The sequence below is a fragment of the Lampris incognitus genome, chromosome 1, assembly GCF_029633865.1.
Source record: "Lampris incognitus isolate fLamInc1 chromosome 1, fLamInc1.hap2, whole genome shotgun sequence".
NCBI lineage: Eukaryota > Metazoa > Chordata > Actinopteri > Lampriformes > Lampridae > Lampris > Lampris incognitus.
Genome location: NC_079211.1, coordinates 109,756,685 through 109,781,933, shown reverse-complemented (window position 1 = coordinate 109,781,933; position 25,249 = coordinate 109,756,685). Strand labels below are relative to the sequence as shown.

At 44.4% G+C, this 25,249-nt stretch overlaps 1 protein-coding gene across 1 annotated transcript in view; it reads left to right on the top strand.

Moving 5' to 3' along the window:
• The first annotated feature begins 666 nt into the window (after positions 1-666).
• The window catches only part of LOC130130435 (endoplasmic reticulum aminopeptidase 1-like), a 60,860-nt gene continuing 36,277 nt past the window's right edge, over positions 667-25,249 (top strand). Inside the window, exons 1-13 of the mRNA XM_056300178.1 lie at positions 667-700; positions 9,145-9,671; positions 9,773-9,911; positions 10,684-10,818; positions 11,373-11,493; positions 13,272-13,426; positions 14,684-14,797; positions 15,068-15,199; positions 16,613-16,744; positions 16,905-16,988; positions 20,563-20,720; positions 23,052-23,131; positions 23,908-24,091. Of these exons, the coding sequence (XP_056156153.1) occupies positions 9,175-9,671; positions 9,773-9,911; positions 10,684-10,818; positions 11,373-11,493; positions 13,272-13,426; positions 14,684-14,797; positions 15,068-15,199; positions 16,613-16,744; positions 16,905-16,988; positions 20,563-20,720; positions 23,052-23,131; positions 23,908-24,091 (1,931 nt within the window). The 5' untranslated portion in view covers positions 667-700; positions 9,145-9,174. The remainder of the gene's footprint in view (positions 701-9,144; positions 9,672-9,772; positions 9,912-10,683; positions 10,819-11,372; positions 11,494-13,271; positions 13,427-14,683; positions 14,798-15,067; positions 15,200-16,612; positions 16,745-16,904; positions 16,989-20,562; positions 20,721-23,051; positions 23,132-23,907; positions 24,092-25,249) is intronic.

Here is a 25,249-nt window from a genome sequence, read left to right as displayed (position 1 = left end):
TTCGTGGAGTCCGGTCATAGTCGGATCAACTACATCGGGCAACTACATCGACACAAAGCCGATGCTTAGACCACTACACCACCGCGGACCCGCAAGAAGTCTATACTTTGATGGCAAAGCCAAATAAATGACAAAAATCATGATTTACTGTCCCAAATTACCATTACTCGATAAATGACCTTGTTTATCCAAGTGTTATATGTAATCAGTTTTATAATATAAAAGGAATATAACAGTGAAGGTCGTGCTTTTGTGCACATCCCTGCTGATATACAGTACAACAGCACTCCATCTAGTGTGATGTCGCTGACGTCATCCTGCGAACCGGATTCGAACCCATACCGTTGCGGTAATATCCGCGAACGAAACGCAAGATGAAGAAAAGTCTCCATTCTTCCCCACCAGTAGATGAAGTTTGTCTAGTTTGCCGCACAGTGATCGCACGTTAGACAGAAATACTCCCACTTTTTTTCCCTCTTAACAATCCATGGTGCAACTCATCATCAATGTCTATTCGCTTCTATTTGTGGTCATTGTTTTAGGGCATAGGTGTTGGTTATATTTTAACTTCATCTGTGTTCTTCCATACAGCGGCTGTGACGGGTTCTCCCAGCATGCACTCGTTTTTAGTTATTTTCACTTTCACTCTTCGACGCGCGTTGCATACGCCCGATATAGTATCTGGGAGCTCATTCACACAGTAAGTAGGCAAGTATCGGCTATATGCAAATAAACGGACTGGTGATGAAGCTGCAAGATAGAAGCCGATGTACAGACGATGTTAATTTATATTGACGTGATATTGCCCGTTACGCGATTTCCAACAATCGTGAAATTGATAGCGTCGGCGGTGTCCACGTGAAGTTGTGCTTTAATCTTCCGGGTAAGAGTTGACTAGGCTTTTACTTTGCTGTGCATTTGCGGCATAACATGGTGCTTTGGAGTATAATCAGTAGAAATCAGCGAGTTTGGTTTTAACGTGTGTTATATACTCCATACATAACGGGACGGCACGAGAGGACCGTTTTTCAAAGATAGGCCTACAGTGTTTTGGTCCTCGCGGTCACAATGGACAGTTCATATTATGGGGTGTCTTATCGTTGTGCAATAATTCAGTATTATCGTTTATCCTCTCTCAAGGTGCTTTCACACTCGAGCTTTGTCCGCTTGAGCCGTTAGGTGGTTCCTTCTGTTGACGTGATTGCTGTTTTCCGAACTCGGGTGCGCACCAGGGGACCGCGCCACAGTCCTCCAGGAAACGGGGTCTTGGAGTGCGGCTGACCTGAACTCCAGCGAGGTAGTCCATTGGCCAGACGATATTTCGGTACACTCAAGGTGGCAAAACTTACTTATAATTTTTGAAAGGATCCATGTCTGTAGATGATATTTTGGTATGATAACCATTCCTGAGTGGCAGCTGTATCACAGTTATCAGCTCATGAAGTTAACCACCCGCTAAACTAAATTGCATTTTAGACGCTGGTGCATATCCTGGTTTAGCCTCATGGTCAGGACATTTTTCAATGTTCTATAATATTGTCTTTGGTATCATTTTAAAGGGGACCTTCTTAGCTTTCATTCAAGCCCTGTTGTGGATATTTCTCACAAATATAGAGGTCACTTGAGCTCTTCAACCCGTCAATAACACACATCTTTCTGCAATTTTCGCCTAAACTATATACTTTCTTTTAGCCCTGTGGCATCTAGGAATATCAGGGACACAAAACACAAAAACTGGAATACTCACAGGACTGTAAAGATTCAGAAAATGTATAATATACCCATACTATTTCATTGTGTGAGGTGATTGTGAGCCTTAAATGAGAACTAGACCAAAGCCAGTTAGGTCACAAACTGGTCTCTATACATTTGTTTAAATACACAATCAAAATACATGATAAAAAGGAATACCATAGTGAGGTAATGAACTATTTTAATATTTTAAACAACATTGACATTTACATATACTTAGTCAATGATACATGTAATCCCATATCATTAGTGGGTATATGTAATGGTAATGGGTAGGGTAATGGGTATATGTGAATATGGTTACATTATTGTTATCAAGCTCTGGGTAACCAAGTCCACAATCAACATCCTGTGCATCAATAGACTACTACCACAGTAATACCATCAGAATCATCACACTGTCATTCATCAAACTGCTCGTTTCTCTCATCATCTGACTCCCCAAGTTCAAAGTCCAGTTCTGGACCATCCTGCTGTTTTTGGTTACTGCAGGTCTGTAACCTGCACATGTCTGTGCATGGAAGTCCATTTGACAGGCACATGCAGCTTGGCATTTTGCATGAATGCACACACTTGCATGTTAGCATGTCCAAGACCACATCTGGTGCAGGTGGGGAGCGCATCCAGTAAATGGCCAGCTTGCCTTCATCGTCTGTCCATCCATACTCAGTAGGGCTTAGCACCACAGGGTTAGCCTGCAGACAGCACTTCCATATTGCTGCCTGATAGTTGGCTCGTTGAACATGCATAAAGAGACAGTCTCTACATGGTGGCAGCTGGCTGGACTCAACCTCTCCCCTTTTGGTGCAGAAGAGCTTGTAACGCAGTTTGTTCACCTCAGCAGTGCTGCTATTAGCAACATACATCCGACAGGTGAACTGCTCAATTTTCTGGAACAGCTCATCACTCACATTCCATGTCTGTCCCAGTTGACTAAAAGTCTCTTGGCAGGAAGTGTGCTTTCTCACTATCTTCAGGGCATTCAGCTTCCCTCGACCAGCGAATGCACTGACAGTGTCGCAGCCTGTGAAGGCATGTAAGCCAATTAGGCTGTCACAGATGCTGTCTCCAAGTGAACTTGCCGGTTTGGTGATGTCGACAAACCGTGTGCGGTTCTGAGTCCCACACTTCTGGTAGATGGGACAGGTGATGTCCTTCTGGAAGCCAAGACAAAGCACCATGACATCAGTGTCCTCAGCTGTGATGATAACTGACTTTGAGCCCGCATTTGCTGCATGCAATGCATGCAGGAGCAGACGGGTGTCAGCTTCTTCATGTGTGGAGTGCAGTTCTGCTGCTTCCTCACACCCATCTTCTGTCAACTTGTAGCAGGTTTCCTCACAGGTCATGTACAACACCTTGCCATGCAGCATAGCTCTGTATCGTGGGAGTTTCCACTCTTCCACCAGAAACTTGATGAGACTGGTCTTGTTGGAGGAACTGCACAGAAATTTTCTCCACTGCTGGACGTGGTGTCCCCCTGCAAGATTCTTGTACTGGAGAGTGATGTCTCCACCCCGGTTCAGTCGTTCACCATCTTTGATCGAAGTCTGGTGATAGACATCAAAAACAACATCAATCCTCCCACTCTGTGCTCCCTCATGGAGGACCTGGGTCAAGGCTGACTCTGCCACCTGTGCAAAGGTTTTGTTGTTGCCATTCATTTTTTGGACCAGGCTCATCCAATCAATGATGGAAGTAGATGGGATTGGGATGTCTTCTGCAGGAGATACATTCTTTTCAAGCTCTCTGGCAAGTGCAGCCTTGTTTGTTTTTCGTAAGGACCCATCAGCATTTGCCAGTGCCCATGGTAGTGGGCCCAATGGGTAGGCAAGGACATCCTTCAGATTCACCTTCCTGCTTTCAGCCACCAGGATCATGTGACTGAAAAGGTTTCTATCTGCCTTCAGAACCACATCCTGTGCTTTCTTTCCATGAGCTTGTTTTGTTCTGACATTGGAGAATGTTTTCAGACTTTGCTTGGTCATCTTGTCGTGGAATTTCACAGGTGGTGGGTCTGCATCTAACCTTGTTTGCTGGAATGCTTGGTAGGCCTCTTCTCCTTTCTCAAGAGCTCTCAAGAGATCTATGGTCACATCAGGTGGAGCCATGTTGCCAGTGGAGAGGCTAACCAATCTCATCAGGGGACATAGGATTGAGCCAGTTATTCTCCATAAGGTCCATGAGAGACTGGACATCTGCTTCATCTCTCTTGATCCTTGGACTCTGTAGATCTGGATGAGACCATTTGCACCTGCCTTGACCTGTCAGGTCTCTCAGCTGTCTGAGGTACATGCTTCTATACTCAGCTGTGAGATAATATTTGGTCACAGCTCCTGGCTTCAAGCTGAATCCCTTTGTCCCTCCAGCTGTTTGGGTGTCTTTGTTCACCGTTTCTTCTATAGCTTGGTCAACAGGGATTCGGCCAAAGGGATTGGTGGAGCCCAGTTGGACTGAGAAGCCTCCTTCCATGAATTCTGTGTACACATCTGGGTGTGTGATGGGCAGCTCAGACATCTGGGCGTAGTAGTAGGGGAGGTAGCGTGCATAATTCATCCTGTCATAAGCAAAGCACCATGGGATCATTGCTCAAATGCTAGCCAAGTGTAGCATCCAGTCTCCCTCTCTGGATGCTCGGATGAGCCCCAAAAAGATTTCAACCATGTCCAAATAGGACATCCAGAAGTTCGAGAGGCTGCCGTTTCCACCTCTAAGGAGCTCACGGTAGACTTCAAATAGATCCATGATGCGTGTACAAGAGCTGTTCTCGAGGACCTCCTTCAAAGCATGTTGTGAGACTTCTTTCCCAAGGCTGTCAATGGTCTTCAGTGTCTCATTCAGGTGAACCATGTCATTCCTGTGAGTTTCTTCCAACCAGGACAGGAAACCATTCAAGGTCAGTCGCATGAGAGCCTCATACAGGAGCTTGTGTAGTCGCACTGCCCTGTTGTACTTGCGGCCATCCATAACACCAGCAATTGAGCCTTCTGCAATCATGCCAGACTCAATGCAGAGGTCTTTGAGTCCAGCATCTTGGAAACGCTTTCCTATTATTGCCAGCAGTGTGCAGATGGTGTGGAATACCCCAAGCCTAACGATGATATCATGGAACTTGTTATGGTGTTTCCATGTGATCTCGACAGCCTTCGCATACAGGGCTTGGTCAAAGACACAGACAATCTTCCTCAGGCCTAAGCACTGCATGATGCTCAGTGACTGGTTAAGCACCTCGTTGACAGTAGACATTTGTGTCGCTGGAGCATTGATGGTAGGCAGATAGCCTATATTGTCGGGGATGACCGTCATCTCTCCTCGAGTCAGGATGTTGAAGCCTGTCCAGCTGCTGACTGACTGTTCTTCTTGTTGGGACATGCGTGCTAGGACCCAAAGAAGGTTTTTCTCTCTGGCAAGCTTAGTATTGGCTGCAGTATCGGCATCTGACTTTTTGCTTTGTGGTGGCCCTACCCGTTGTCCAGCATTGTAAGTTGGTAACATTGGTGGGGGTCCATCAATGCTTCTCTTCTTTGTTTTGGGAACAGTGGGCATGGGTTGGACAGGAAGTGGGTTGACTGGCTTTGCTTGCACAGCAATCCCATTGACTCTGTGAGATGTTCCCTCACCACTGACAGTTTCTTCAAGACGGTCGATATTGTCCCAGGCTAAAGTTGTGAATATGCCAGGATGGATGTTAGCTGGAAGGGCAATGCCACTCCCTGATGATGAGAGTTTCTGGAGACACAGGGCAGTGTTGATCTCTTCCATCTGTGAATAGGACACACTGTGACCAAGTCGGTTGAGGATGTTTATCAACTCTACATTTCCTGTCAACGTTTGACACTGAATGGCAGAACAATGTGCTTGGAAGGCTTGGTATTTCCACATGTCACTGCATATACTATGTCATGGCCAAATGACTGCAGAAGGCACTGCACTCTCTGGGATGCATGATCAGGATCATTTGAGCCTGTGAGTAGAGAGTACAGGAAGATAATGAGCGACTCTGGAATGGTAGGACATTCTGCTTCTGGTTTGACTTCAGGCGGCCAGGTTTGAGGAACATCTTGACTTTTAATGTCTGCTCTCAATTTGATGGCTGCTTTGGCTATAACATCTTGTGCACTGACACTTTTCAGGGTCTGCAGCTCCCTTTTGAGAGACTGATTTTCTTTGGCAAGTTCCCTCATGGACAAGTTATCGGGATAGAGGAGGAATTTTCCTTTCTCATCAGGGAATATCTGCAAGGCTCCAGCAAACTTACTCTCCAGGTTTCGCCTTATGTGCTTCTTGGTTGATTCCTTGACTTGGGCAATGCCTTGGGAGTTCATTGAAGCTACCAGTCTAGAAGAGAGATCAGTCATTGTCATCACTTGAGGATTGCCAAAAAGCTCCGTCCTGATGAAGAGGAACAGCTCATTGTATGCCTTATTCACAGCAGCTTCATACTGGGCTGCAGCATCATCATCTTCATTGCTGGCAACCTCTCCTTTGGAAACCTCTTCTTTGGTGTAAAGTCTATAGCATGACCTGTGGTAGTGCCCTTCAGCTGCTACAAGGTCTCTACTCACAATGGCAAGTATTCTGCTGTCCCTTTTCTTTGTGGCTGCACTCCTGATCTTTGCATCAGCTCGCAGTTCTCGACACTGCACCAGTACTTCTTTCGTATTCTGTCTCTTGGAATATTTGCTGTTTTTCTGACAAAATATGCACTCTGCATCATAAGTCCCAGATGTACTTGGAGCATGTCGAGCTACTCTCTTAGATTGTTTCTCTTCAGCAGAGACACAACTTTTCTTTTCTTTTGCAAGGAGGCCATCAAGAATTTGCTTCATAGTGAAGATACTGCGACACTTTCTGTGGTAGTAGATTGCTGGAATCTGTCCCTCAGGAATGTCTTTTGCCAGTTTCAAAACTGGTGCATGATTTCGTATCTGAGCTGCCCTGAGCAGAGTTCACCATGAGTCGACACTTTGTAGTGAAACCAGCTTATCTGTATCATCAGAACAGTGGATAATGCACTCCACCCGTGGGCGCTTTGGTATTGGGTAAAAACTTGCTTGTTCACCAGTGGCCATATTCAGTCAGTTTTCACCTGCCACATACAAACAAATACATGTAACTTAGGTGTATGAACACTACTAAAACAAAGTTTACTTTGCTTCACCAGCGTCATATTACCATTATTTATCTTACATAGCCACAAATAGAGACATTACCTAGTTGCTATGCAACAGCTGTATTTTATCCACATGAGGCCGCTAAAATCAACACAAGATGAAAGTTCCTCGTAGCCACTTTAACTAATCATATTAACATATACATTAAAAGAACATGCTAACATTATGAGAAATTAGCTTACAATCTTCTCCAGAGTGAGACAAGAAGATAGATACCAGTTTCCTCTATATGTGTTTAGTAGAAAGCTATCTGGCTGCACGTTAGCCTAGCTTAGCACAATGAATGGAAGTACACAGTACTGGTTATCCTTGGTTGTTGGCCAACTAAGAACTGTCCCAGAGTTTAAGCTAGGCTAATCAGTACCAGGGGTGTTGAAATGCTATATTTGTAAAAATCTGGGCAAATACACAATCGTGAGAGGCACAGAAACAGGTTTCCTGAAAGAAAAATGAAATAGCTGCTCATTTGGAAAGGTTATCATGTATTATTTTACTTCTGTTAGTGTACCAAATAAAATGGCACCAGTGAAGTTGTGTCACCTTGGGTGATATCGATATCTGGTCTGACCCATGGACTAACTGGCTTTGGTCTAGTTAGTTTCTTAGTAATAATGCCCTTCTAATTTAAGGTTCACAATCACCTCACACAATGAAATAGTATGGGTATATTATACATTTCCTGAATCTTTACAGTCCTGTGAGTATTCCAGTTTTTGTGTTTTGTGTCCCTGATATTCCTAGATGCCACAGGGCTAAAAGAAAGTATATAGTTTAGGCGAACATTGCAGAAAGATGTGTGTTATTGACGGGTTGAAGAGCTCAAGTGACCTCTATATTTGTGAGAAATATCCACAACAGGGCTTGAATGAAAGCTAAGAAGGTCCCCTTTAAAATGATACCAAAGACAATATGATAGAACATTGAAAAATGTCCTGACCATGAGGCTAAACCAGGATATGCACCAGCGTCTAAAATGCAATTTACTTTAGGGGGTGGTTAACTTCATTAGCTGATAACTGTGATACAGCTGCCACTCAGGAATGGTTATCATACCAAAATATCATCTACAGACATGGATCCTTTCAAAAATTATAAGTAAGTTTTGCCACCTTGAGTGTACCGAAATAGGAAATTTTGGGCCCTGGCCCATGGACTAAGGTTGGTATTTGCGTGTCTGTCAAACGCTATCCGACATAAAATCAGGAAGTAAACGGTACTGATGACGTATAATTTGTTTGACGGTCGCACAATTATGAGCTGCAAAGGCGCGCGCTATGATCGACGGAGGAAATATCTTTATTAAAAATATGGGCGGATGAAAAGCTGAAGTGAAATGGACAAATGGTTATTGTTTTCTTTGTTTTTTCCAGTTTAATTTTTTTATTGCTTTTGTTTTTTTATTGAGTCATTCTGAGATAGATATTGAGAATTATGTGTGAAAAACTAAGTTTATTATTTAGGTTTATTAAGCACTGAGAGAGGGGGCAGGGAATTATAAGTAGTAAACTTCCCCCTGCTCCTTTTTGAACACATAATATTTGTTGGATTCTCTTTTATTTTAAAATGCTTGGTCATTTTTTCTTCTATTTTTGCGTGTTCGAAATAAAGACATTTGATTTGATTTAGACGCACAAAACCGTAAAATTTCCAAGGGTGTTGTGATGGTAGGACTGGGCAATACTGACCAAATAAAATACCACGATGTATTTGACTGTATACTTTGATATTGACTATATATATAGTGGATGACTATTGGTGCTTGTATAACTTATTTACAAACAAAAAAAATGTTGATAAATGATCATTAGTAATGTGGATGACCAAGCAGGTAGAGACATTTGTTGTTCTTTTTACTAAAGCAGTGGAATAAGTTCAGAAAATTGCATCACTACTGTAATGCAGCCTTTAAGACCAGGGAATGAACACATTTAGATATATGACCATATTACCACAATCCCAGACCACATCTGGTCTCATATCACAATATTGGTGTTATATTGATGTATTGCCCAGCTTTACTTGATGTTTCTGCTATATGTGTAACCAACTTCCTGCATTAGCATCTGGTTCAGTTCATATCTATATGTCACCTGTCTCTCTCCTTTCACTTTCTAAAAATATAGTGAAAAGAAAATTTGATTAATGTATGAAGACAACACATTGCATGGTTTCAAAATGGGTATCTTAAGTTGTATCTATTTGATTTTCTCTCTGACAGCTGTGAGGTCCATCCTGTCCTGTTGCCAGCATGGTAGTGTGTCCTGGTCCTGTCTTGCTGCTTCTGCTGGTGCTCTACACTCCTGCTTTCGGAACACAGCTACCGCAGGACGGTAAAGCCAATGTGTCTCCCACAGCCTCTGGCGGACAGCTGTTCCCCTGGGACCGGATGAGGCTTCCAACAACCATTTCCCCCCTCCACTACAATCTCACCATTCATCCCAACCTGACCACCCTCGACTTCACCGGCGTTGTTCGTATCCGGTTCGAGGTGCATGAGGATACAAGCGCGGTTGTTCTCCACAGCAAACAGATGCAGATATCCAGAGTGCTGCTCTTGCTCCCGGAAGGTGCGAGACCCGTCAGGTTTTTGGAGTATGCGCCTTTCCATCAGCTCGCCCTACTGCCGGGCATGGTGCTGGCCAAAGATAGGATTTATGAAGTTCAGCTTGACTTCGCAGCCAATTTATCTGAAAGCTACCATGGTTTCTACAAGAGCACTTACCGCACCAGCAGTGGTGAGGTTCGGTAAGATTTTCATTGATCTCTGTGTCAATTCGTGAAGTTTACCAACTTCCTTTTTTTGTGTTCTCTCAGTACAAATGTATGCTTGTGTTTTACATTGATAGTGTTCTGGCATCCACCCAATTTGAAGCGACCAGTGCCCGTGCCGCCTTTCCTTGCTTTGATGAGCCCGCTTTCAAAGCTAACTTCACCATACAGATTGTACGCGAGGCCCGCCATAAAGCCATATCCAATATGCCCAAGGTATGTTATAAAAGCCTGTAATGTGAACCCAGAGTTTACTTTTTCAGGTACAGAGGTAGCCCCTAAAAGACTAACTAAACCCTCAACCTTTTTAGTGAGTTTGGTGACATCTGCAGGTTAAAAACCATGTCTACCACCACTACTACTACTACTACTACTGCTACTACTATTTCTACTTTCAGCTGTGCCCGTTAGGGGTCACCACAGTGGATCATCCGTTTCCATCTCTTCCTGTCCTCTGCATCTTTCTCTGTCATGCCTGCCACCTGCATGTCCTCCCTCACCACATCCATAAACCTCCTCTCTGGCCTTCCTCTTTTCCTCTTCCTTGGCAGCTCCATATTCAGCATCCTTCTCCCAATATACCCAGCATCTCTCCTTCACACATGTCCAAGACATCTCAAGCTTGCCCCTCTTGCTTTGTCTCCAAACCGTCCAACCTGAGTGGTCCCTCTAATATATGTTTTCGTTTTTGGCTGTACTTATATAGTTCTACTGAGAAAGAAGCAGACAGTCCATATTCAAGAAACACTTAACGTATAGAGTTATTCCTGGGTAGATGTACAATACCTTTACCAGTCTTTCTCGCTGCATTGACATGTCCAATCTTGAAAACTGACAGTTCTGGATTTCACAGAACTACTATAAGTTTGATAAGGAATTTTGATACATTTAAATAACGCTATTTTCTCCCATCCACACTTCCTCTCCTCTGTGAATGCTCCTTTATATTCCTTTTGTCTCTCCATCTCTCCATCACTCTGTTTCCAAGATTAAAACGGTGAACTTGCCAGGTGGTTTACTGGAAGACTACTTTGACACCAGTGTGAAAATGAGCACATACCTGGTGGCCTTCATCGTGTCTGACTTCCTGTCCGTCAGCAAGACCACCAGTCATGGTGTCAAGGTGAGGACAGACGCTGACCACGCTTTTTTGAAAGCCTTTTTTAAGAAATAAAAACATTGTGAAATATCTTGGGGTTCAGTTAGTCTCAACCAAGAAATCTTCTTGATAGCCAAAGATGCATTTTTGGTCTGTTGTTAAGCCCCTAGAATGACCACAAATGTAGGCGTAGAAACCAGTAAAGCAGGCTGTGTGCTTTACTGGTTTCTACGCCTACATTTGTGGTAACCAGGAAGGCACTGGGTGATCTTTCTGGTTTCCTCTGTTTTTTTCCCTTTGGTTTTTCTGTATACATCCTACCTTGAGGAAAACTTTCCCAACTGCTCTTGATAGTTATTATGGTTTCTGGGTTGTTCATAATAACTGACTGTGTCATTATATTGTGCGTTATTACAGTGTAGAATGGCCTGATTGGTATTTTTTTTGTAACTTCACCACACACCGCTTTTGTTGTTACTCAGGCTACTTAAACATCTCTGAACACTTTACTGTATCCAGTCCAACTCCGTGTTGGCTGAAATGTTTGAAAAAGATGAACAGCGATACTTTCCCATCAGATTTCAGTCTACACTGTGCCAGAGAAGATTGACCAGACGGCCTTTGCACTGGATGCTGCCGTCAAGCTGCTGGACTTCTATGATGATTACTTCGATATTCCCTACCCACTGCCCAAGCAAGGTCTGTGGTAACACAACACGTCTCTGTGTTATTTATGAGCTTCAGTTTTAATTTTCTCTCTTCAGATGTGGCAAATTACAAGTGGTTAGATAGCTAGTCCGCTGAGAAACGCTGAAGTTTTGTCTGACAGAATGATTTATTTCAAGAAGGGGGACTTCTACACTTGTGACCACTGTATACTTTAATAATGGAGGATAAATGCATGAAAAGTAGGGGTGTAACAATCCATCGATCTGGATCAATGTATCAATTCAGTGATCAATGATCCCATATCATTGATGCAATGTGGAAAACATCGATACATATCATCATCTTTAAGGTACGCCTAGGATGTGAAAATTTTAAAGCTCAATATCTCCAAACCACTGAGCACACAGATAGAAGCTTGTAAAGCCACGGTGATCAAGCATAGATGTGCGTGATTTATGTTCATAACTGAAAGGTCATCAAGGGCTCTTTAAGTTAATTGATTAAAAATATTTGCACGTAAATATGAGAAATTTGACACTATAGTGAACAGCAGGTCTGTTTTTATTCTTTGTATTAAAAACAACAGATTGCGGTTGCCACTGGGGACTGGGGTTCGCGCCCCGGTCTCGTCAGATCCGACTATGGCCGGACTCGATGAAGCAGCAATCATTGGCAGCGCTGTCTTCGGGAGGGGGGCGGAGTCGGCTTGTGTTCGCCACGTGAACGCGTCTATGGTGTGTCGGAAAAAACAGTGGTTCGGCCTGGAGTCGCCTTGTCACGGAAGTGGGGAGGCGGTCTCCTTCGAGACTGCCAGCCGGAGAGACGCAGTTGGCGAACGCATGCAGTACGAGGGTGGGTGTTTGAATTAAAATAGGGATCGATTGGCCACTAAATTGGGAGAAAAAAGGGAAAATCAGAAATAAATAAAAAAAAAAAAAACAGATTGTTTTCATTTAAATGTCTGGAAGAGCTTAGTAAAAAAAATTGTCAAATTGTGAGTGGATTTAAATGTAACGGATTGTGTTAAATGGGCATACGATATCGATTGTAGGCGCCTGAATTGAATCGAATCAAAATCGTATCATGGCAGAATTTGTGATATCAGCAAATATCATATCATTGTCCAAAGAAGTGATATAATATCATATCGTGATTAATTTGTGATTTACACCCCTAATGAAAAGGGACTTTTAGGGGCGTCCGGGTGGTGTGGCGGTTTATTCCGTTGCCTACCAACACAGGAATCACCGATTCAAATCCCCGTGTTACCTCCGGCTTGGTCGAGCGTCTCTACAGACACAATTGGCCGTGTCTGTGGGTGGGAGGCCGGATGTGTCCTGGTTGCTGCACTGGCGCCTCCTCTGGTCGGTCGGGGCGCCTATTTGGGGGGGAGTGGGAACTGGGGAGAATAGCGTGATCCTCCCACGTGCTATGTCCCCCTGGCGAAACTCCTCACTGTCAGGTGAAAAGAAGCGGCTGGTGACTCCGCATGTATCGGAGGAGGCATGTGGTAGTCTGCAGCCCTCCCCAGGTCGGCAGAGAGGGTGGAGCAGTGACCGGGACAGCTCAGGAGAATGGAGTAATTGGCCAAGTAAAATTGGGAAGAAAAGGGGGGGAAATCCAAAAAAAGAAAAGAAAAGAAAGAAGCGTTTTCTTGAACGTTTTTCATTGGCAGTAGTTCCTGATGTAGACCTTAGTTTTGAGCTCCAGCAATACGTTTCATAAGAGAAGTGAAAAGAAACAGCCAAGCAAGCAGTTTGACATACTGTATTTCACACATTCAGCAGTATTTACATTATTCCCCACAGACCTGGCAGCTATTCCTGACTTCCAGTCAGGAGCCATGGAGAACTGGGGTCTGACCACCTACCGAGAGGCAGGCCTCCTCTTCGACCCCAACAAGTCGTCGGCCTCAGACAAACTGGGCATCACCAAGGTCATCGCCCACGAGCTGGCACACCAGGTATCTGATATGCATCCCATTTGTCTGTCAGGGTGCCTGTTATCAAAGCTTTAGTGCTGGACATTTTTCCAGATGGCATACTGTACAAGAAGAACCTTAATGTTAATTTCACACCATCAAGACTGTTTTTTGGTATCATAAAATTAAATTGCATGTTAATGTTGCCTGCTGGTGTGAAATTCTTGATGCATGCTCAACAATCCAGGTGTAGAAATCCCAGAAAAGGTGAATCAGTTCATCTGGACACCCAAGTTTAGTGGGAAAAGGTCTCGTCACTCATCGAAGTGACTTTGTCAGTTCTCAGCTGACTGCAGGCAACCCCAACCTTATAAATAGCACAGTTGTGTAACGACCGAAATGGGAGCTCTAACATCGGTCTGACAATGCCGTGATCGCAGCTATTCCTCAGTCCTCTGTGAACAGTGCACGTTACCATTGTAATTATGGTCTCGGCAATTTGGGCATGAGAACGGTGCTAGACTGGTGTTTCGGTCTGAAGCGTTGAAACTCCCTGACGGCCCCGGCTCCTCATGGGAAACATAGCAGGTGTCTCTCTCCTCCTGCTGTCTCCAATCTTGAGTGCCCTCCGGCTGCCCTCTTGTGATTTTATCCTGATCGTCTTTTACCTTGTTCTGTGGAGCTGATCTGAGATTATGTCCTATATTTATATTGTATTTTGTTGTTTTATCTTGACTATGTGATTTATTTTATCCTGTTGTGTGAGGCACCTTGTAATGTTGTTTAGAAAGGTGCGATATAAATAAAATTTAAATTATTATTATCATCATCATCATCATCATAAACGTATTCATGGAGCATCTGTAAAAAAAGTCACACACTGCATTACAGGATTAATGTACATATAAAAGTTTAATACAGAAAAATAATGAAATACCTAAGGGCAAATTGATAGAACAAGTGGAACTAGATTAGTAGCAAAATAACAAAATGTGAATTTAAGAGTGGGTAAAAGCAAGTGTGAGGTAGTCTGTTTTATAAGCTATGAGGTGGCGGTCCAGGTCTCACTGGCAAGCCATTCATAACCCTCCGTTTTCAGGCTACATTGTAGAACCACAGTGCTTCTGAAGAGAAGTTCAGGCTGCACTTTGCCATATAGGGGGTTAAAAAAAGGTTATTAATACAACTAGGTGCATAGTCCCAAGGTAGTTAACATTACATTTTGAAAACTGAACCAGGAACGTCAGTCTTTTTTCTTTCTTGGTATAACCACACTGTGTTCTCGTCGTCTCCATCCAGTGGTTTGGGAATCTGGTGACCATGGAGTGGTGGAATGACCTGTGGCTCAACGAGGGCTTCGCCAAGTTCATGGAGTTTATTTCTGTCGCCGTCACCTATCCGGAGCTGCAAGTGGTGAGAGCCGAGCACTGGGAGCTGACTCGCTTACAAACCAACAAAATTAAAATGCTGCCATACAGGAAAAAAGTTGTCATTTCCTCTGATTTGTCTTACAGTTAGCATTGTGTATCTTCCTCTTTCTCTTGCTCTCTTTTTATCAAATCCCTCTCCCCTGCTCTGTCTAGTTATCTGTCTCTAATTTACTCTCTTTCCCTGTTCCTCACTCTTTCTGTATCATTACATTCCCCTGTATCCCTTACTAATCCCCACCCCCCCTCCACACAGAATGACTTTTTCCTGTCGAAATGTTTTGAAGCCATGGAGGTGGACTCCCTCAGGTCCTCACACCCAATCTCCACCCCAGTGGAGAACCCCGCCCAGATCCAGGAGATGTTCGACGATGTCTCGTACGACAAGGTTTGACTCTCCTCCGTTCACCCATTTCCACGACAGTGGACCAAACAGACAATCCCCAGTCCCTCACCCCTGCCCCCCATCCATCTGATGCCCTTTTCTTTTTAATTTGGTTTCTGATCTAACCAAAGGAATCTGCTCAAAAAACAATCACTTCACGGGAAGTAAAAGCATGCTTGCTGAACTGCAACTGTAGTTTGGCTCCATCACCAAGTGGAACTGTTTGAAGGTTTTGCATTTCAAATGGTCACATAGAATGTTTTTTGTACAACAAACGGCCAACGGGATAGCAAACCATCATACATCATGCTGTGTGATGGGAATCATATTTCTCAGTTTGACAACTAGTCATATTACATGGTTCTCCCTCCCACCCTTCCATGTCACTAACAATGCCACCAGGCAAGAGCTCAACGGCATGTCGCACAGCCGTGATGAAAACATCATAGAGTAAACATGCATGGAGGAGAGCCAGGAGAGCAGCCTCTCATGGTCAAATGCAGAGATAGCATGTCTGCTTTCACTAGGGGGGGGGTGAGGTCTCAGTGCAGGCCAAACTTAGACACTTGCAGAAAAAAATGATTAAATTCTGGGGCATCCGGGTGGTGTGGCGGTCTATTCCGTTGCCTACCAACATGGGGATTGGCGGTTTGAATCCCCGTATTACCTCCGGCTTGGTCGGCATCCTTACAGACAATTGGCCATGTCTGTGGGTGGGAAGCCGGATGTGGGTATGTGTCCTGGTCGCTGCACTAGCTCCTCCTCCAGTCGGTTGGGGCGCCTGTTCGGGGGGGAGGGGGAACTGAGGGGAATAGCGTGATCCTCCCACGCGCTACATCCCCCTGGCGAAACTCGTCACTGTCAGGTAATTAGAAGCGGCTTGCGACTCCACATGTATCGGAGGAGACGTGGTAGTCTGCAGCCCTCCCCGGCTCTGCAGTCGGCAGTTCTGTCATGCATCCATACCCCTTGCTGTACAGTGATGCTGACACTGACAGCAACACACAGGACAACATGACACAAAGCATCCTCATTTGTCGCTGATGTCTCATGCACCACGTGTTCTGCACTGTGACCAGACACTCCCATGGTGAAAGCAGTAAGAACAGGCACTGTTTCCATACTGATAACTTGCTGAACCCGGAGTTGGCCCATGTAGATACACCAGCACATTAATATGCCTACCTCAACACACAAATCAGATCTGATAAACTTGCACATAACGTTGTGGATGGTCAGTCTTAAAGATCGGATTCGAAAAACAAATCAGATTGTCTGCCATCTGAACATGGCTGGAGAGATTCAAGAGTTTTATGTTACAAACATGTTAATTTGATGATATTCTAAAGAGTTCAGGGAAACGACAAGTTCAAAGTACTAGTAAGAAGTTCCTTCATTTGTTTCCTTTATTTTCAGGGTGCCTGTGTTCTGAACATGCTTCGTGACTTCCTGACTCCAGATGCCTTTAAGATGGGCATCATCAGCTACCTCAAACAATACAGCTACCAAAACACTGTCAACAGCCACCTGTGGGAGAGCCTGACCAATGTAAGTTTGTGTTGGTGTGTGTGTGAGAATGTGTGTAGGTGTGTTTGTGAGACCATCAGGATATCTGTTGGTGAGGGTTTTTTTTAATTCGTGAAAGAGAATATCTCTAAGAAAAGGAATTTGCATTTTTATGGTAATACATTTTATCTGTCCCCACCAGATCTGCCACACAGACAACCTGGATGAGGGCCAATTAAAACGGAAAAATTTTTGCTCCAACGGAAAACTCGTGGTTGGAGCCTCTGTAAGTGCTCGAGTCAGTCTTTTCCACAAACCCACAAGCAGGGTTCATACAGTCATGAAAAACCTGGAAAAGTCAATAAATTTGAAAATACAATTTCCATGCCCTGGAAAAGTTATGTAAAAATTACAGTTTTGGAAAAGCCATGGAAACAGCATCAGCTCCATTAAAGTTTAATTGACCTGATTACATAAAAGTAACAGCGGGTGGAACCATTGTGGTGAGGCTTCCAAATTTGCATTGTGTTAGTGCCTGCAGCAGTTTTACACAGTATGCTAACATGTGCCTCCTCTGGCTAGCTTTCGTATCAGTTAGCTAGCTAGCTAGCTTGCTGTGGACAGTAAGGAATCAGGAACACTTTATATGTCATTTCAGTTCATGCCCTTACGTACATGAAATGAAATGAAATGCCATTTCCCCCAGCCCACAGCAGTACAATGCAAAGACAAAAACCCATCCAAACACTGCAAGAGCACACATATCCCAAACTAACAAAACAAAAAATTACTGTCCACGGGAAGGAACGCCAGCCAGGATGACTGTCGGAACCGCCGGTCTGTATGGGCTAGCAGTTAACTTAGCCAGCCCAGCTTCTGCGTCCTGTCAGACCACCCTCGGCGTTTCCTCCTCGGGTGCAGCTCCAGGCAGGGACCGTGGTCCTTGGGCCCATTGGATGAAGCAGACTAAGCCCTCCCAGCTGATCCAGTGCCAGCTCTCGCAGGCAGACACCCTGGACACCTCCCCGCACTCCTCACGATGATATCAAATACACCACAGTCAAAGCCAGGCGAGGCCGCCGCCAAAACGCTCTCTGTGTTATCGGAACTGCCGGTCTGCATGGGCTGGCAGTTAGCTTAGCCTGCCCTGCTCTCCCAAGCCGATCCAGCGCCAGCTCTCCCAGCCATCAAACGAAGACAAAAACTTAGACACAAACGTGGCCAAAGACACTGCATGGACGGTACTGGGTGAGGCCGCCGCAAATGTGAATTCATGCCGCCATCTTGCGACACTGGCACTGGGTGAGGCCGCTGCAAACGTGAATTCGTGCAGCCATCTTCCCACACCAAAGCGGAAAAGTACACTGGACAAGTGCAGTTTTAACAGTCAGTGGCTTTAAATGGAAAAGTACAAAATATGACTTGTAAAAGTTGTTGAGATTAGAGTTGTTTATACACAGTTTAGAAATACAGTATAGACTGACTTAAACATAACGTATAGAGTTAGATTAAAACGCGCCCTTTCAGCGGCAACTAAAAAGTGGTTTCGTTTGGTCATGGAGATTAAGTCATCCAAAAGTAATTGAGAACCACTGTTGGAAAAGTGTCTTGATGCATGCTCAATAATCCAGGTAAGGAAATCACAGAGGTGAATCAGTTCATCTGGACACAACATTTATTGAGAGAGATACTAGGTTTCATCACTCATCTGAGCAACCTCTTCAGTCTCAACTGACTGCAGGCCTCCCCAGCCACATCAAGTTCAGCAGGAAGGATGTGAAAAATGACAGGTTAGCCTTAGACTGTGAAATTGCCATCGGTGATGGGGGACATTTGATTGTTGATGTTTACCGTAAACCAACACATACTGATCAGTACTTAAGGTTTGACTCTCATCATCCACTAGAGCACAAACTAGGAGTCATCAGGACGCTGTACCACTGGGCTGACATGTCCCCACCGACACAGCGACCGGGGAAGGAGAGAAATTCCACATTAAACAGGCCCTGGTTAAGTGTGGTTATCCTAACTGGGCGCTTGTCAAAGCCAGGAAGACACCCAGACAGTGCAGCAGCTGATTGAAGAGAGAAGAAGGACAACAGCTGTCTAAGCGTAAACCAGTGGTGATGCCGTATGTGGTGGGAGTGTTGGAACAGCTGAGGCGCGTATTTTCCAAACACCACGTCTCAGTTGCTTTCAAACCCCAAAACACGCCGCACCAGAAGTTGGGCCACCCCAAGGATCTGGTCTCCCGGCAAAAACAAGAGAAATATGGTGTACGCTGTTAATAATGGTCTTAAAAGGCCAAACCTGGTATGGTACTTTTAATGTTGTACCGGTTCAGGGCTGTACCAGAACTACGTCGGAAGTCGGTCTCCCTACCTTTGACAAAAAGGTTGAGCCAACAATGTGTTTTTATCTTTGCCCTGACAAACTGCTGCCGCCACGTCTTTAGAAAAGTTCGCCACCCTTCCTGATTATATTACCTATCTCAGTCCACAGGTTAGGGATTTATTTGTTGGACCTTGCTATCCCATAACTTCGTACAACATCAGATAGGCACTCTTCAGTCTTTCCCAGTCTTATTTTTTATTAAAGAACCAAGCCAGTTTGTTTTGACCCCCCCCCCCAACAACTTTCGGCCAAACATGTCTGTGCTGGGAGTACAGAGCACAGTTACAAGTTTTTTGGCGACAGTGCACAGAGCTGCCACATTTGCTCCATACAAACCCTCCACCACCGCCCCAGTCTCTGGAACTGCCATACGGCTCCTCGCCACCATATGGAGGCTTTACTGAGCATATTTATAATAAATAATAAATCATTACATTTATATAGGTGCTTTGTCTAGTCACCCAAAGAGCTTCACATTGAAGCACTCAATGTGTAGCACTCACCTGGGTGATGCACGGCAGCCATTTTGCACCAGAACGCTCACCACACACCAGCTTGAGGTGGCGAGGGGGGACTCATTGAACCAGTTACATGTGGGGATGATCAGGTGGCCAGATGGAGAGAGCCAGGTTGGGAATTTTGCCAGGACATTTAGAATCAGAATCAACTTTACTGGCCAAGTGTGCCGACACACACATGGAATATGACTCTGGTACACAGCAGCTTCTAGCACTTCAAGATATCGCTCACACAATAAATAGATAAATAAATGGAACAACAACAGCATGCTGGAGGCAATCATGTATGCACAACAGGTGTGTCACTACTATACAGAGTTTTGTTATGGTTGACTAATCAACAGCCTATGTCCATATATTATACATTATTGCATATATACTATATTGCCCATACACTATACCATAAACCATACCACAACTCCACAACCCATCATGCACATATACAACGCTATATATTCACACTATATTACACCATATTGTCTTACACTGTATTATCTTATGTACCAGAAGTATAAATTATATTTTCACCTACCATCCACCTCACAACTACATACTATATTATATGCCTATGTTACAACCACAACAATAACAGCAATAATTGTAACCAGTATACAGCAGTTGAATGTGTATTTACAATTGTACATTTGTATTGCACATCTGGTTTAAAGAGGTGGTGCACATGGTAGGTATGTAGGGGAGACATGTTGACCAGCGGGGGCTGTTTACAAAGTGTCATATTTACATGATAAGTGTCCATTCTTGCACCATGCTGTTAAGTGTTTATTTACTGGAGTCTGTTACAGCTTGTGACATTCTCAACAAGTATTTGTGCTTATTGAATTGTTATGTAACTGAGTCTAACCCATCTAATTGTGTGTGTGTGTGTGTGTGTGTGTGTGTGTGTGTGTGTGTGTGTGTGTGTGTGTGTGTGTGTGTTGTCATCTGCAGAAATGGTTCTCTGGTAATGAGGTTGACATCAGGGGAATTATGGACACTTGGACACTGCAAGAGGGATTCCCGCTGGTCACTGTGGAGGTCATTGGTCGCGAAGTCAGACTGAGTCAGGAGCGTTACCTCAAGACAGATGACCCCTCTCTCACTGAAGGGTAAAGTCTCCAGTTGACACCTTTCTGACAGATATATGTGTGTGTGTGTGTGTGTGTGTGTGTGTGTGTGTGTGTGTGTGTGTGTGTGTGTGTGTGGTTCATTTCTGTTTCTAGACCTTGTTTCATTCAGGACCTGTAGCAGGTTCAGTTCATGGGGTTTTGCAAACGGTGACTCGGTCTCATTTGGGTATTTATTCAATGATTTATGGATAAGTATTGAAATTTGCAGTAGTGGCAATACGGTAGTAACAATTTTAGTCACCCCCCCATCATAGATTGATGGCGCTTTATTCTCCAGAGTCCAGACCACTATTGCTTGAATTTAATAATACATTGCAATTAAAAAAGTATGTATGGCGGCACGGTGTATAAAAAAAGTATATAAAAATGTGTGGCAGAACGGTGGTGCAGTGGTTAGCACGGTCGCCTCACAGCAAGAAGGTCCTGGGTTCGAGCCCGAACTCCTCTGTGTGGAGTTTGCATGTTTTCCCCGTGTCTGCATGGGTTTCCTCTGGGTGCTCCGGTTTCCTCCCACAGTCCAAAGACATGTAGGTCCGGTGAATCAGCAGTGGACTTTTTGAGGTTGGTGTTTTTGGTGTTTGCGATCCTCCCCATAATAGCACTGGGACATTTAACTCACAACACCCAGATGCAAACGCATTGATCACTCATAAACTGTCTGGCCGAGACTGTTCAGGGATTACTGTAATATAACACATGAAACCTGCCAGACTCACACAGGAAGACCACTGCTTTGCCCACAAACCTGAACAACAACTAAGTGACTTTGGCTTTAATTAGCGTTTTTAGATTTATTGAAATAACGACACCTCATGTGCACACACACTTTGACTCTCACACACACACACACACACAATGAAATCTATTCTACGACATATATCACTGGTACAAGCGGTGTACAAACCATTCCCCAGTCTAAAATATTGTAACGACCACGGATGCCTAGACTCACTAGCCCTGGCTTAATGGGTCGGACCCTTTAGTTGGCTGGTTAGCACAGTCACCCATGGTGGGGGGAGACCCGGGTTCGCGTCCCGGCTGCGGCGGTTCCCGGCTGCCCCGTGAATTCGCTACATTGGTGTCAGAAGTGGGATGGTGAGACCGTGAGGCCGTCGGAAGCGCATGTGCCCAGAGGCGTGAGGGAGCTGATATGCTGAAGCACGGGGACGCACTTCCCGAAGGAGGGGAGTAGTGTAACGACCATGGATGACTAGACTCGCTAGCCCTTGGCTAATGGGTCTAGTCTAGGCTAGTCAGTCTAGTAGCTAGTTTAGTGTAATGACCACGGATGACTAGACTCGCTAGCCCTTGGCTAACGTATCGGACCCTTTAGTCGACTGGTTAACGCAGTCGCCCGTGGTGTGGGAGACCCGGGTTCGCGTCCCAGCTGCAGCGGTTCCTGGCTGCCCCCCCGAATTTGCTGCAATATGTTTTTCCCACAGCGCTGTGCAACTGCAGCTGTGGTCAACCACTCACTCATGGACACCCTGAGATAGATGTTTAGTAGGGACGTTTAGTAGGATGGGCTTGCAACTCGCATCGGGTGCGTCATGAGTCTGGACGGCTTTGTGCTTGTTTTATTATTCCAGTGGCGCTATGGAACTGCCTCTGTGGACTACATTGCAAGTTGTGGTCACTCACTCATGGATGATCTGAGAGGGACGTTTAGTAGGACGCAATATATCATCTATATACGTTGATCTTGTTGTTCTGGACTGCACCTGCTGTGAGTCTGCTGTTGTCCTCGCTGTCCTTCGATTTTCTCGGCAACCATTTGTTCCTTCATGCACAGTAGCCGAGACCGCTGGATCTCAGGGTCCTCTTAAGAAGCTGATGGTTAAAATGTGTCCCTGTTATGTACACAGAAGCTATTATTGCTGATGTACGTCTTCAGCTGAAGTATTGAAGTATACTGAGGGACGGTGCAGAGGCCCCACCTTGTATACTGTGACGGCACAGCAATTAAAGAGACAGTACACCTATATTTACCATCAGGTGTGCCGTGGATCTGGATGGTTCCATGCGTGTTTTCTCCACAACCATCTGGCGGCCCCTGGAAACTATCTCGCGACCCCTTTTGGGGTCCCGACCCCCAAGTTGAGAACCAATGAGTTACAGAACCATTTGTTTCTTACTGTCAAGAGCTAAAGAGAGCAGACATATTTTTATTCTCCATGCTGTTTTTTGATGAAGCAGCCAAAGTCAGCAGTGTTTCAGCATGCTGTCAGTAAAAAGTGGGACTTTTATAACACTTATATCTGTAGTGTCAGCATGTTTTTTCATCTCATATTATTCTCTTTGTGTTGATAGATTTTTGTGGCAGATCCCGCTGACCTACATGACCAGTGGGTCAGATGTCATCCATCGCTTCCTGCTCAAGACTAAGACCGGTAAGCATATCAGAGATTCTTCAGACACTGTAGGTAGATAGGTGGATTGTGACCTGGTGAGTGTGGTACTTAGTTAGCTGGCTGTTTTGCTTAGTTATTTAGGTGGGTTGTTGTTCTGATATTGTTCTCAAATTATTTAGCATACACAGAGCACAGCAGGTACAACCAGCAGACTTTGATCACAGCATGCTTATGTACCACATAGTACCCATATACAGTAAGATACTGTACATCCACCTAGTAAATCCTGTAACACTGCCAGAAACAACAGTGTGAATTTACAGAAACAAGTAACACGAAAAACCCCACATATTAAACCTTGCAGCAGAAATTATTTTCAACTGAAATCAGTGCACTTTGGGGTCTCAAAAATCCCCACATTGTTTAGTTTGCAGCAGGCTACTCTTCAGCTCACTGCTTTACAAGCATGAAGCAATGTCTAATCACAAAAACCTGTTTCAGATATGGACTCCCCCTCCCCACAATTATAAACTTTGACACTAAACAATTTTTTTGCACCTTTTTGAATATAACCCTAGAACCATTGAGTGTCCCATTATGTCGCATTTTCCCTCAAGAATTTGTCGAGTTACAGACATGATTGACAACACGGTAACAAAATGAAGCATAATTACATTCAAGATTCCATCAATCATCTCACTGCAGACTCGGAGGAGGGGTCCCGACCCACAGGTTGAGAACCACTTCAGTGTGCAGTCATTCAAAGAGGTCTGGTAAAACTCCGATCTCCTCCTCTCCCCCCTCCCCCTCTCTAGATGTCCTGTACCTGCCGGAGGAGGTGGAATGGCTGAAATTCAACGTGGACATGAGCGGTTACTACATGGTTCACTATGAGGGCCAGGGCTGGAGGTCGCTGATCAGACTGCTCCAGCACAACCACACTGCCCTCAGCAGCAATGACCGAGCCAGCCTCATCAACAATGTCTTCCATTTGGTCAGGTCTGTGAAAAGCCCCTTTCTTCATTACATCTATCACTTTAATTACAGTCACTGGGTGATTTTACATTTTACACTTATACACCAATCTTACTGTGGTTACGGTAGTACTGTGATTATTGAAATGCTCATTCGAATTCCTTTATCTGCCATGGCCAATACCAGCTGTACCCACTGGGGGAGCAGCTTTCATTAGGATGGATGGAACGCCAAAATGAAGGCAGTTGTCAGCTGATTTTGAATTAACGGCAAAAATAAAACTGCATTTAGATTAAAGTGAGGGCAATCCATTGCGCAGCCTAAAGGGCGGAGAGATGGAGGGAAGCAGTAAATATATTGTTTCCATGGAGGATACAGCAATTATACAAAGAATCATGTAGCTGTAGCTATTGGAATAATTGTATTACCAATATCCATGTGTGTGCAGTAATCAATATATTTGCATAAACTGATAACTCCTAATAATCAGATTTCTTGTTCACATGAAAATGTACTCACTGGTAAAGTCCCACCCCATGCACTTCTTCTTTAGCATTAGTAATAACAATACTAATAATAATTATAATAATTATAACAATAATAATACTAGTATAAGACTTGAATCAAGTGCTACTGGACTTGGTATATATGTTACGGGTAATGTGAAAAAACAGTTAATGTGCAAACTACCCGGGTAGTCTGGGTAGTCTGCACACTACCCACTTGGGCGGTTAATGTGGATAGAATGAACCACATTATCCGCATTAACCGGGTAGTCTGCACACCACCCGTTTGGATGGTTAATGTGGATGGAACGAATTCACATTAACCGGGTAGTCTGAACACTACCCGTTTGGATGGTTAATGTGGATGGAACGAATTCACATTAACCGGGTAGTCTGAACACTACCCGTTTGGATGGTTAATGTGGATGGAACGAATTCACATTAACCGGGTAGTCTGAACACTACCCCGTTTGGATGGTTAATGTGGATGGAACGAACCTGCAACTCATCTTTTTACGATATTTTGATATTTAAATCAGCAATAGGCCTTTAGCCTAATGACTCATGAAGTGAGGCCATCTGAGGAATCACAAGTTGTGGTAAATGAAAGAACAGACGTTGGCGATATCATTCTGTCTTTAGATCAGCGTTTTCCCCCACTTGTATAACTAGGCTA